Raw genomic sequence first — 11,793 nt, 5'->3', positions numbered from 1 at the left:
CCATATATGGTCGCAACGCATCCCTTTATCAACCATGTGAATGTGTTTTACCACTCACCGCTACAATGGCATAGAGGGCAAAGAAAAGAAACTTCCAACACAGAAATAACCCTTGTAAACTACGTTGCATCAAATCAAAAAATATTCTTTAGCTCACTTAGTGCACGAGGCATAACGAACAAAAGAAAGATTGCCACATGGGAAAATGTGACTGATGCAGTTCATTCAGTTGGGTCAGAAGTGAGAACACTATCTGAAGTAAAGAAAATGGTTTGACGTTAAACTTGATGCCAAAAAAAGTGTCACAGCCCACAGACGTGAGACATCAGCAACTGGAGGAGGACAGACCACCACGGAACTTTCCCCTTTGGACAACAGAATTGCCAGCATCATCGGCGACACAGCTCTGTCCGGCATAGGCCTAATGGAGGACGGTGACACCGACGCTCAAGCCGGGCCGTCTAATTGAAGGTACAAGAAACAAACTGGAATTCTGCCCTCAGTGAATTCTGTTTATTTAAATGTTGACATTTAGAAGTAAAAAAACATTTCTATACTAAACTAAACTAAATTAATGTGAATTTGTTTCTTTCACAGCGAGTCCCATGGTGCTGGTTCTGGAGGAGTCGGAGGAACCGGTGCCGAATTCTGCGACCCGTCGAAATGTGTGACCCCAGAGGGCGCTGTTGCACATTTTCTGCAACATGCACGAGTTTGAAGCTAGACTCGGAATGGGTACATTCGTTTTGTGACACCGGGCAATGCTTTCTTTCTTGAAAGCGTCTTACTGACTGTAGCGTCTTGGGGAAAGAACGGTGATTGACCGTACTAAACACCTTATCCATTCTATGGGTCTGTGAAATGCAAATGAAATCAAATGTAGCCTATTTATTAAGCACATTTTATGTTTTTGTTGTAATGCCCACCGTTTTTATTTGTATGCCCACCGTTATTATTATTTTTTACTGCCGTTTACTTAATAAATATGAACTAATGCCACAATTATTCATGTCTGCGATCATCACAGAGTCCACAAGCAACGCAGTTCGCAATCAACGATGCCACAATCAATCTAGCGCACCGTCGAATTCTGCGCCCACACTGTAAATGCAGGAAAAATGAGGCAAACCCCAACCAAATGTTTTCAGGTCATTTGTCGTCCTCATATCTGTATTTGGACACAATTATTCATGTCTGCGATCATCACAGAGTCCACAAGCAGCAGGTCGCAATCCCCGATGGGTCACAATTCATGACAGCAGACCGTCGAAATCTGCGACCACACAAATGCGGGGAAAATGAGTCAAACCCCAACCAAATGTTTTCAGGTCATTTGTCGTCCTCATATCTGTATGTGCCCACAATTATTCATGTCTGCGATCATCACAGAGTCCACAAGCAGCAGGTCGCAATCCCCGATGGGTCACAATTCATGACAGCAGACCGTCGAAATCTGCGACCACACAAATGCGGGGAAAATGAGTCGAACCCCAACCAAATGTTTTCAGGTCATTTGTCGTCCTCATATCTGTATGTGCCCACAATTATTCATGTCTGCGATCATCACAGAGTCCACAAGCAGCAGGTCGCAATCCCCGATGGGTCACAATTCATGACAGCAGACCGTCAAATCTGCGACCACACTGTAAATGCTGGGGTTTCAGCGGCCCTCACAACCCCCACCACCACCCCACCCCTTTCAAGTGTGCATATTGTATATAGTTGTATTGTATATAGTTCTCTGCAAACCTATGGTGGCATCATGCCTTCAGTGTGCATATTGTATATATTTCTCTGCAAACCTATGCCTTCAGTGTGAAACTGCTGCTCATAAAGTGTTGAAACTGCTGCTAATAAAGTCTACGTTGTGGTGGTTAACTTTCTGATAACGGTTGTCAATCTGTTTATATTCACGGAATTCAAATTGGATCCAATCAGACACATCCAACGTCATACTTGTTTACATGATGAAGCAGGTAGGTTAAGTGACCCATCGTGGATTGCGACCTGCTGCTTGTGGACTCTGTGATGATCGCATGCATGAATAATTGTGCACACATACAGATATGAGGACGACAAATGACCTGAAATCTGCGAAAACATTTGGTTGGGGTTTGCCTCATTTTTCCTGCATTTACAGTGTGGGCGCAGAATTCGACGGTGCGCTAGATTGATTGTGGCATTGTTGATCGCGACCTGCGTTGCTTGTGGACTCTGTGATGATCGCAGACATGAATAATTGTTGCATTAGTTCATATTTATTTCATAAACGGCAGTAAAAAATAATAATAACGGTGGGCATACAAATAAAAACGGTGGGCATTATAACAAAAACATAAAATGTGCTTAATAAATAGGCTACATTTGATTTCATTTGCATTTCACAGACCCATAGAATGGATAAGGTGTTTACGGTCAATCACCGTTGTTTCTTTCCCCATAAGACGCTACAGTCAGTAAGACGCTTTCAAGAAGGAAAGCATTGCCCGGTGTCACAAAACGAATGTACCCATTCCGAGTCTAGCTTCAAACTCGTGCATGTTGCAGAAAATGTGCAACAGCGCCCTCTGGGGTCACACATTTCGACGGGTCGCAGAATTCGGTGTAACAAAATTCGCACCGAATTCTGCGACCCACCGAAAAGTGTGACACCAGGGGCCGCTGTTGCACATTTCCTGCAACATGCACGTTTGCATTATAACAAAAACATAAATAATACATAAGATCTCCCCCCACCGGTCGGTCTTTCTTTTCTTGATACTAACATTAATTCTAAACAGCGTTTTACACAGGTAAATCAGCGTAATTTAACACTGACTGTAGCTTTTTAAGGGTAAAGAATCCACGGTGAAGGACCGTACTAAACGCCCTATCATTGTATGGGTCTGTAAAATGCTAATCAAATAAAAAATATATAATAAAGGTAATTGGTTGGGGGGAGATCTTATGTTTTATTTATGTTTTAGTCATGCCTGCGCTTCAAACTCGTGCATATTGCAAAAAATATGCAACAGCGCCCCCTTGGGTCACACTTTTCGGTGGGTCACAGAATTCGGTGTAACACCGGTAGCTAAAAAATCCCAGGGTGGAAAAGGAGTTGGATATGCACAGGGATTGCGTTCGTGCGTCTCGTGTCTCGAGCCAACATTGGCCCTAAATCACGACACAAATCCAGCAGTACATTCTTTGGGAAGCAGTAGGCCTACCTACTAAGAAGCCACTCTGTGCTCTCCCCAAGCAGGTCACCGCAATCTTTGAATACGCGCTCCCTGCGGAGCGCATGGTTTGCAATTGTAAGTCTTCGAATAACGCAAGATAAGCCATTGCACTCGATTTCAAACATTTCTCACAGCTGTCTTTAATAGGGTTTGACACCAATTAGTTAATTTGTCTAATTAAAATTAGACAAAGGAATAATTGAATGTTTTCTTATTAAAGTTAACACGGGACATAGGCCTATGTGGATGTTGATTGCTTAATGAAGACGTTGACACTCTTAAAAGTGGTAGTTCGGAATTTTGGACATAGGGCCTGATTCCCAAGTTAGCCTTGGTGTGCTTTGTCATTGGAGACAGTTTTTAACACATTCCATTCAGTCCTAGTTGCAGAGTTCGCTCGTGCTAGGCTAACGCACGGCAAAGGGCTACTAGTATTGCCCGTTGCCGTGCGCTAGCCTAGCACGAGCAAACTCTGCAACTAGAGAAGGACTGAATGAAATGTGTTAAACTGTCTCCAATGATAAAGAACACCAAGGCTAACTTGGGAATCAGGCCCTATGTCCAAAATTCCGAACTACCCCTTTAAATCCTTTGCGCTTGTAATATCGCTATTCTACCACTAGATTCTGTTCGTAAGCATGGCCAGAGCTGTGCTTAAATTTACACGCATTCCTACGTATAAGTAAATTTTGGTAAATTCCATACTTTGGGTGGCAATGATCCTACGCCCTCCTTACGCACAAATACGGTTGATAAATGAGGCCCCAGGTGTCCCTTGACATAACCTGAACTTTTACTTTGAAGAGGCGCTCGGGACGAACCTTTAATTTGAAGAGGCGCTCAAAGACCTCCCGGAAGTGACGTCGACAGGAGCGCGACATGGCGCCATTGACTTGAACAGAGCCGGTGAAGTTGGAATCTCGTCGCTCGGTGGTAAAGCAGTTATTTACTATTCGATAAATAACATCATTATCCTGATAGGATTGACGTCTACGGTCTAGTTTGGTTCAGTGTTATGACGTCTCATGAGGTTTGAACTACGTGTAGTGCTCTACTCTACGTCTAGTGTGTATTATAGTAGTCTACGTGTAGTGTGTATTGTAGTAGTCTCCGTCTAGTGTGTATTGTAGTAGTCTACGTCTAGTGTGTTTTGTAGTAGTCTACGTCTAGTGTGTATTATAGAAGTTACATGTAGTGTGCATTGTAGTAGTCTACGTCTAGTGTGTATTGTAGTAGTCTACGTCTAGTCTGTATTGTAGTAGTCTACGTCTAGTGTGTATTGTAGTAGTCTACGTCTAGTGTGTATTGTAGTAGTCTACGTCTAGTGTGTATTGTAGTTGTCTACGTCTAGTGATTATTATTCAAGTTACATGTAGTGTGTATTGTAGTAGTCTGCATGTAGTGTGTATTATTGAAGTTACATGTAGTGTGTGTTGTAGTATTCTACGTCTAGTGTGTATTGTAGTAGTCTACGTAGTGTGTATTCTAGAAGTTACATGTAGTGTGTATTGTAGTGGTCTACGTCTAGTGTGTATTATAGAAGTTACATGTAATGTGTATTGTAGTACTCTACATCTAGTGTTTATTGTAGTTCTCTACGTGTAGTGGTCTACTGTAAGTGTAGTGTTTAGTGTAGTACTCTGTAGTGTGTATTGTACTCTATGTGTAGTTCTACTCAGTGTGTAGTGTAGTACTCTACGTGTAGTGTGTATTTCCCTCCAGAAAAATGCGGCGTTTTTGTGGTTGTTGCGGCCAAAAATCATTGATTATGCGGCACGTTTTCTTAAAAAATGCGACGAAATATGCTGCATATTTATGCAATTTTATGCTATGAAAATGCGGGAACTTGCGAAAGATTCAGCTTTTCGATGTCACTTCATAACGTTCACATGGCATCAGGGGGAAATGGCTGCTCTTGTCTGAAGTATATGCAACATTTTTCAACTTTCTGCTAAAATATATGTGACTTTTTTGCAACGAAAATGCGAGGATCATGAAATCATCCAAGCCCCGCATATTTTGCGCGGAAATCTGCAATTTATGCCTTGATAGTGCGGCATATTGGAAAAAATGCGGCCCCCGCATGAATATGCAGACTTTGGCTGATTATGCGTTGAATTATGTGATTGCATAATCACGTTTTTCTGGAGGGACTCTACGTGCAGTGATCTACGTGCAGTGTGTATTGTAGTACTCTACGTGTATTGTTCTACGTGCAGTGTGTATTGTAGTGCTCTACGTGTAGTGATCTACGTGTAGTGTGTATTGTAGTGCTCTACGTGTAGTGATCTACGTGCAGTATAGTACTCTACGTGTCGTGATCGAACTCTGGTAAAGTAGTCCCTGATGATTCCCAGTAGTCCTGCCTGTGGTTCGGCTCCTTCTGGTCAGTCAGGGCCGTTCGGCTTATGGCGCTTCTTAAACCAAACAACCCTTTGATTGACGTTACAATAATTGTTTCAATGGTCAAAGTGGTTTCATTTAATTTCAATCTTCGGATGTTTGTTGACCGTGTTCCTATGGGTACCTCTCTGTGTTAGGTGGAATGGTTGATCGTCGAGATGGTACGGAGGAGGAGCTGGTCGACCGGTATCTGTCGGGGTTAGGTCAGAGGGGAAACCACCCTGAAGAGGAGGAGGTGGTCGACAGGTCGTTCCTCTCGTACCTCTCGGGCCCCGACAGCTACGATGTGATGAACGAAGCCCGCTACCTCTTCGATGAGTTTAATGAAAGCGTCATTCCAGAAACGCCCAGGTATGTTCAACCAATCTCTTATGTTGACCCATTAAACGGCCCTTATGTTGACCCATTAAACGGCCCTTATTTGACCCTTTAAATATCCATTATGTTGACCCATTAGGCCTTGTGACATAAGGGCTAATGGGTCAACATGAGGTTCATGGTGACCCATTAAGCAGGCCTGACCCATTAAACGGGTCTCCTGTATACTTACAGTCCGATGATACCAACGTTGTTTCTTCGTGCTCCCCAGTCCGTGTCGGGCCTCGGGCGTGGCGAGCTGTCCTCCCACTAGGGGGGTGGGCTGTCAGCCTAGCAGGGGGGGGGGCTGCCGGTCCAAGCGGCGCCGGTTGGTGGAGGAGGTGGATGCGTCTCCCTGGCCCTGGCAGATGAGTTCATCCAACCATCCAAACCTTCACCCATCCCCCTGCACGCTTCCCAGCTCCTCCTCCTCGTCTACCTCCTCCTCCTCGTCTACCTCCTCCTCCTCGTCTACCTCCTCCTCCCCGTCTACCTCGTCCTCCAGTGGCCCCCTTCCCGTGAGGGAGCAGCCCCTCCTCCAGGCTCGTCTTGTGTCTGAGTTTGAGGCCCGCTGCACCCGTGCTCAGAGCCGGGTGGGGCTCGGGCTCCCCAAGGCGGACCGTACGCTGGGGGGCCCTCGGGACTCTGGGTCTCTGTCTGAGGCCCTTCCTGATGGTTGGGGGGGGCAGGCCGGTCAACTGGAGGGGCTCCAGGGTCCGGAGTCAGCGGGCCGGCCCGCTCCACCTCAGAGCAGGAAGAGGGGGAGGACACGGCCCCCCAGGGCGGCCCCCCCGACCCCCGGGGAGCCTCCCCCCGCCCCCCCAACTCCCGGGGAGGCTTCGCTGTCCTTCCTCACGGCGGAGGAGCGGCGCTGGATGAACGGGGAGCAGCTGGGAGAAGCGGCCGGTAAGAACATCACATCACCTCCTCCTGGTGTCTCCTCCTCCTGGTGTCTCCTAGTGTCTCCTCCTAGTGTCTCCTCCTCCTGGTGTCTCCTAGTGTCTCCTCCTAGTGTCTCCTCCTCCTGGTGTCTCCTAGTGTCTCCTCCTCCTGGTGTCTCCTAGTGTCTCCTCCTCCTGGTGTCTCCTAGTATCTCCTCCTAGTGTCTCCTACTCCTAGTGTCTCCTACTCCTGGTGTCTCCTCCTCCTGGTGTCTCCTAGTGTCTCCTCCTCCTGGTGTCTCCTAGTGTCTCCTCCTAGTGTCTCCTCCTCCTGGTGTCTCCTAGTGTCTCCTCCTCCTGGTGTCTCCTAGTGTCTCCTCCTCCTGGTGTCTCCTAGTGTCTCCTCCTAGTGTCTCCTCCTCCTGGTGTCTCCTAGTGTCTCCTCCTCCTGGTGTCTCCTACTCCTAGTGTCTCCTACTCCTGGTGTCTCCTAGTATCTCCTCCTAGTGTCTCCTACTCCTAGTGTCTCCTACTCCTAGTGTCTCCTACTCCTGGTGTCTCCTCCTCCTAGTGTCTCCTCCTCCTGGTGTCTCCTAGTGTCTCCTCCTCCTGGTGTCTCCTAGTGTCTCCTAGTGTCTCCTACTCCTGGTGTCTCCTCCTCCTGGTGTCTCCTAGTGTCTCCTACTCCTGGTGTCTCCTACTCCTGGTGTCTCCTAGTGTCTCCTACTCCTGGTGTCTCCTAGTGTCTCCTACTCCTGGTGTCTCCTAGTGTCTCCTACTCCTGGTGTCTCCTACTAGTGTCTCCTCCTAGTGTCTCCTCCTCCTGGTGTCTCCTAGTGTCTCCTCCTCCTGGTGTCTCCTAGTGTCTCCTCCTCCTAGTGTCTCCTCCTCCTGGTGTCTCCTAGTGTCTCCTCCTCCTAGTGTCTCCTCCTCCTGGTGTCTCCTCCTCCTAGTGTCTCCTCCTCCTGGTGTCTCCTAGTGTCTCCTCCTAGTGTCTCCCAGCAAAACATCCATCAACTTCATTCTGTTTTTATACTCCTAATAACCCTGGCTGGTATGGAAACCAGCATGGACGGATACTGCCCGGTTGCCATGGAGACCTACCAGTCCCTCATGGTTTGACTGGTGCTCGTCTTTTACAGGACCGCTGGTGGACGTCTGTGGCAGTGATGAAGAGGAGGCTGTGGTCCGCACACTTCAGCTAGAGGAAGACGAGGCCACGGCTCGCAGCCTTCAGGTAGGACTCCACGGTAGTGTCCTAGCTGCTGTAAACACCTCCGTAGGACACAGTGTAGTGTCCTAGCTAGGGTTGAGCACCGAAACTCGGTTCCAGTAGGGAACCGGTTCCGACGTAAACGGTTACGTCGGAGGCACCGGTAGGCACCGGTATCCGATAAAACCCAAACGATACCCAACCCTAGTCCTAGCTGCTGTAAACACCACCGTAGGACACAGTGTAGTGTCCTAGCTGCTGTAAACACCTCCGTAGGACACAGTGTAGTGTCCTAGCTGCTGTAAACACCTCCGTAGGACACAGTGTAGTGTCCTAGCTACTGTAAACACCTCCGTAGGACACAGTGTAGTGTCCTAGCTGCTGTAAACACCTCCGTAGGACACAGTGTAGTGTCCTAGCTGCTGTAAACACCTCCGTAGGACACAGTGTAGTGTCCTAGCTACTGTAAACACCTCCGTAGGACACAGTGTAGTGTCCTAGCTACTGTAAACACCTCCGTAGGACACAGTGTAGTGTCCTAGCTGCTGTAAACACCTCTGTAGGACACAGTGTAGTGTCCTAGCTGCTGTAAACACCTCAGTAGGACACAGTGTAGTGTCCTAGCTGCTGTAAACACCTCCATAGGACACAGTGTAGTGTCCTAGCTGCTGTAAACACCTCAGTAGGACACAGTGTAGTGTCCTAGCTGCTGTAAACACCTCAGTAGGACACAGTGTAGTGTCCTAGCTGCTGTAAACACCTCCATAGGACACAGTGTGATAGTGTCCTAGCTGCTGTAGAACACTATTGTCTGTTGGATAGGATTCCACTATCACATGGAACCAGACTCCCTAGGGTCCAGGGAGTCTGGTTCTAGGTAGTCTTTGTTCTAGTAAATCTAGGCTCTACTTCCCTGGTTTTAGTTAGTCTGTTGTGGTAACTGTGTGTGTGTGTGTGTGTGTGTTCCAGGATCAGTTTGACCGAGAGGATGTGAGACCCCACACAGTCCAGGGGGTGAGTGTTCCTCAGTCACAACCATGCAGAGACACTTTAAATTCATTATCTTCATGACTACCAATCACCATTCATTGCCCATTTCTCTGGATGTCACAAGTTGAATCTAAATGATTGGCATCAAATGCCCTGACAAAATAAAGGGAATAATCTGTGTGCGACGCAGCCTGTTACGAGCCAATTAGCAAACAGCCTGTAATGAGCCAATCAGCAATTCAGCCTGAATGAAATGATTGAATGGCCTACCTGTCTATCCACCGACCCGTCTACCTGCGAGCACTCTGGCCTCTCAATCATTGGCCACCTCTAGCCAATAGCATTGGTAGAATCCGATAACATGGTGTAACAACATTAATGTCTGAACTCTGTCTGTCCTGATGTCCAGCAGAACCCCTACATGGAGCCAAGATGGACGCCTGCCAGCTCCTCCCTACAGGGTATCATGGCCGCCTTCCAGGACGGTAGGCCTCTCTAAGCACCCAGTCTCAGCAGGGGGTCAGACCCGGTCTGAGCAGTGAGACAGACGATGATTTGGTGTCCTTCACTCTGGGGGGCAGGCTCCCAGTGCTCCCAGTCACTCTCGGCTCTTCTTTCTCTAAATCTACCGGGGATGTTCTGACAGAGCTCATTGGTCGGCCCAGGGGAAGGGGGCGGAGTCGAGCAGCTGGCCGACGAAATCGGATGACGCCAGATCTGTCTGCAGACCTAGAGGGGAACAACTATGAGGTATGTGTGTGTTGTGTATGCGTGTGTTGTGTCTCCTGTAAATCCCAGACCAAGAACTGAATGTGTGTGTGTGTGTGTGTGTGTGTGCGTGTGCGCGTGTCAGGCCCTGCTCCAGTTCGAGGAGCAGCAGGGGGCTGTGGTCAACAGGATGCTGATGAGCCGGCAGCAGATCGACCGCTTCCCCACCAAGAGCTTCAGCCCCGCCCCCAACACCGCCGCCGCACAGTGAGACACACAGACATACACAAGAGACACACAGACAGACACAGACAGATCCAAGCACAACAGACGCACACAAGAGGCAGACACAGACACACACAAGCGCTGCTTCCTCTCCGATCTGACTGCTTCCTGTTTGCTTTGATTGACAGGTGTCACATCTGTTTCTCTGACTATGCCGACGGGGAACAGCTGCGGATACTGTCGTGTTTCCATGACTACCATGTAGCATGCATCGACCGCTGGCTGAAGGTAGGAAACACATTCTATACTACATCTACCTTGGGTGTGATGTTGGGTTAAAGGTCGACCTGCTGGGGTTTGATGTATGGTTCAAGGTCGACCTGCTGGAGTTTGAATATAAGTTTAAAGGTCGACCTGCTGGAGTTTGATGTTGGGTTAAAGGTCGACCTGCTGGGGTTTGATGTTGGGTTAAAGGTCGACCTGCTGGGTTTTGATGTTAGGTTAAAGGTCGACCTGCTGGGTTTTGATGATGAGGTTAAAGGTTGTCCTGCTGGGGTTTGATGATGATTCTGTTTCCAGGACAACGCCACGTGTCCCATCTGTCGGGCCAACATGACGGAGAGCTGAGAGGACCAAGAAGAGCACTGCACCGCCCCCTCAACCTTCACTTGATTTCCTGTGCACAAGTTCAGCTTTTTTTAATCAATAAATATTACACCTTTGAACTTTTGTTTGTTCTCCTCAAACAGCAATAAGACCCGTGTCACGACCTGTGATTTTTATTTTACAAAGGGGGAAGCCATGTTCTTCCCTCGTGAAACTGACGAAATTGATAATAACACTGACACCCTGACCCTGACCCCACCCCGATGAAGACCTTCTCTAGGGTGGCCTGCTGGGTCTGAACGCTATATGAGGCAATACGGTTCACTGACGAAACTAAATATGTTCAGATCCAACTGTTACAAGTTCTTTGGTTTCATGAAAATATGCTAACAAATATTAAACGTAAATATGAAAGTATCGGTTTGAGCTGAATCATACCTGCTCCGTCCTGGTAGACGAGAATCATTCTAAAGGATTGGCCCTAACTGCCCCCTAGTGGCCCCTCGGGTTCAGGTCCCCTCCCGGACAGGGTCCTTACTGCCCCCTAGTGCCCCCTCGGGTTCAGGTCCCCTCCCGGACCGGGTCCTTACTGCCCCCTAGTGGTCCATGGGACTCAGTGCGGACCTCCTCCCGGATCGGGTCCTTACTGCCCCCTGGTGGTCCCCTCCACTGCAGGGTGCGGAACGGATCGGATCGCAAAGGGGCGGTAGGGAGGGGGCAGTATAGCCCAGCTCAGTTCCGAGGTCGCGTTTCCACTGCCGACAGTACCCTTGGTGGTAGGCCGGATGTCAATCGCCGCGGCAGCTACGTAAACATCGTAAACAACGTCTTCCTCCGCAAGAATGCAGACGAACGTCTCCACCTCCTTGTTCGCCCAAGCAAGCTTTTTATGCCGCTTTTCCACCGCACATGTAGCTCGACTCGACACGACTCGACACGACACGACTCGACACGGTAGCAGCACGGGTGCTTTTCCACCGCAAATAGTACCTCCTGGACGTGGGCGGGGTCGGCTGCGCGAAAGGGCCGTGACGTATTTGTGTACGCGACGCAAACAACACATACGCAACCCACACATGGACAGAACCCACATAACAACAATGGAGGACATCGATCGCATTACTATTATTAGCTGGCATGTTGAAGAAGTTGGAGAAGTGGAACATGTTGGCTGCGGCGCTGCTATGGATGT

The 11,793-nt window shown here is 48.5% G+C and overlaps 1 protein-coding gene across 3 annotated transcripts; it reads left to right on the top strand.

Annotated features, from left to right (window-relative positions):
• The first annotated feature begins 4,026 nt into the window (after positions 1 to 4,026).
• Positions 4,027 to 10,720, top strand: si:ch211-59o9.10 (uncharacterized protein LOC561841 homolog). Of its 3 annotated transcripts, none has more exons than XM_060060673.1 (10): positions 4,027 to 4,151; positions 5,759 to 5,972; positions 6,211 to 6,884; positions 8,002 to 8,096; positions 9,042 to 9,086; positions 9,475 to 9,547; positions 9,709 to 9,812; positions 9,916 to 10,037; positions 10,184 to 10,283; positions 10,575 to 10,720. In XM_060060673.1, the coding sequence occupies exons 2-10, from the start codon at positions 5,764 to 5,766 to the stop codon at positions 10,620 to 10,622; spliced, it is 1,470 nt and encodes a 489-aa protein (XP_059916656.1). In that variant the 5' UTR covers positions 4,027 to 4,151; positions 5,759 to 5,763; the 3' UTR covers positions 10,623 to 10,720. The 3 variants fall into 3 exon arrangements, with proteins under 3 accessions (XP_059916656.1, XP_059916654.1, XP_059916655.1); XM_060060671.1 differs by having other exon boundaries at positions 9,472 to 9,547; XM_060060672.1 differs by having other exon boundaries at positions 4,103 to 4,248; positions 9,472 to 9,547.
• The last annotated feature ends 1,073 nt before the right edge of the window (positions 10,721 to 11,793 follow it).

This window comes from Gadus macrocephalus, chromosome 9, assembly GCF_031168955.1.
Source record: "Gadus macrocephalus chromosome 9, ASM3116895v1".
In the NCBI taxonomy this organism is placed as follows: domain Eukaryota; kingdom Metazoa; phylum Chordata; class Actinopteri; order Gadiformes; family Gadidae; genus Gadus; species Gadus macrocephalus.
This window is presented reverse-complemented; position numbering and strand designations above follow the sequence as displayed.

Coding starts and splice junctions, on each gene's coding strand:
- si:ch211-59o9.10 (XM_060060671.1), top strand. CDS start 5,764: ATGGTTGATCGTCGAGATGGTACGGAGGAGGAGCTGGTCGACCGGTAT. Junction 5,973..6,210: donor GTCATTCCAGAAACGCCCAG/GTATGTTCAACC, acceptor CGTGCTCCCCAG/TCCGTGTCGGGCCTCGGGCG. Junction 6,885..8,001: donor GCAGCTGGGAGAAGCGGCCG/GTAAGAACATCA, acceptor CGTCTTTTACAG/GACCGCTGGTGGACGTCTGT.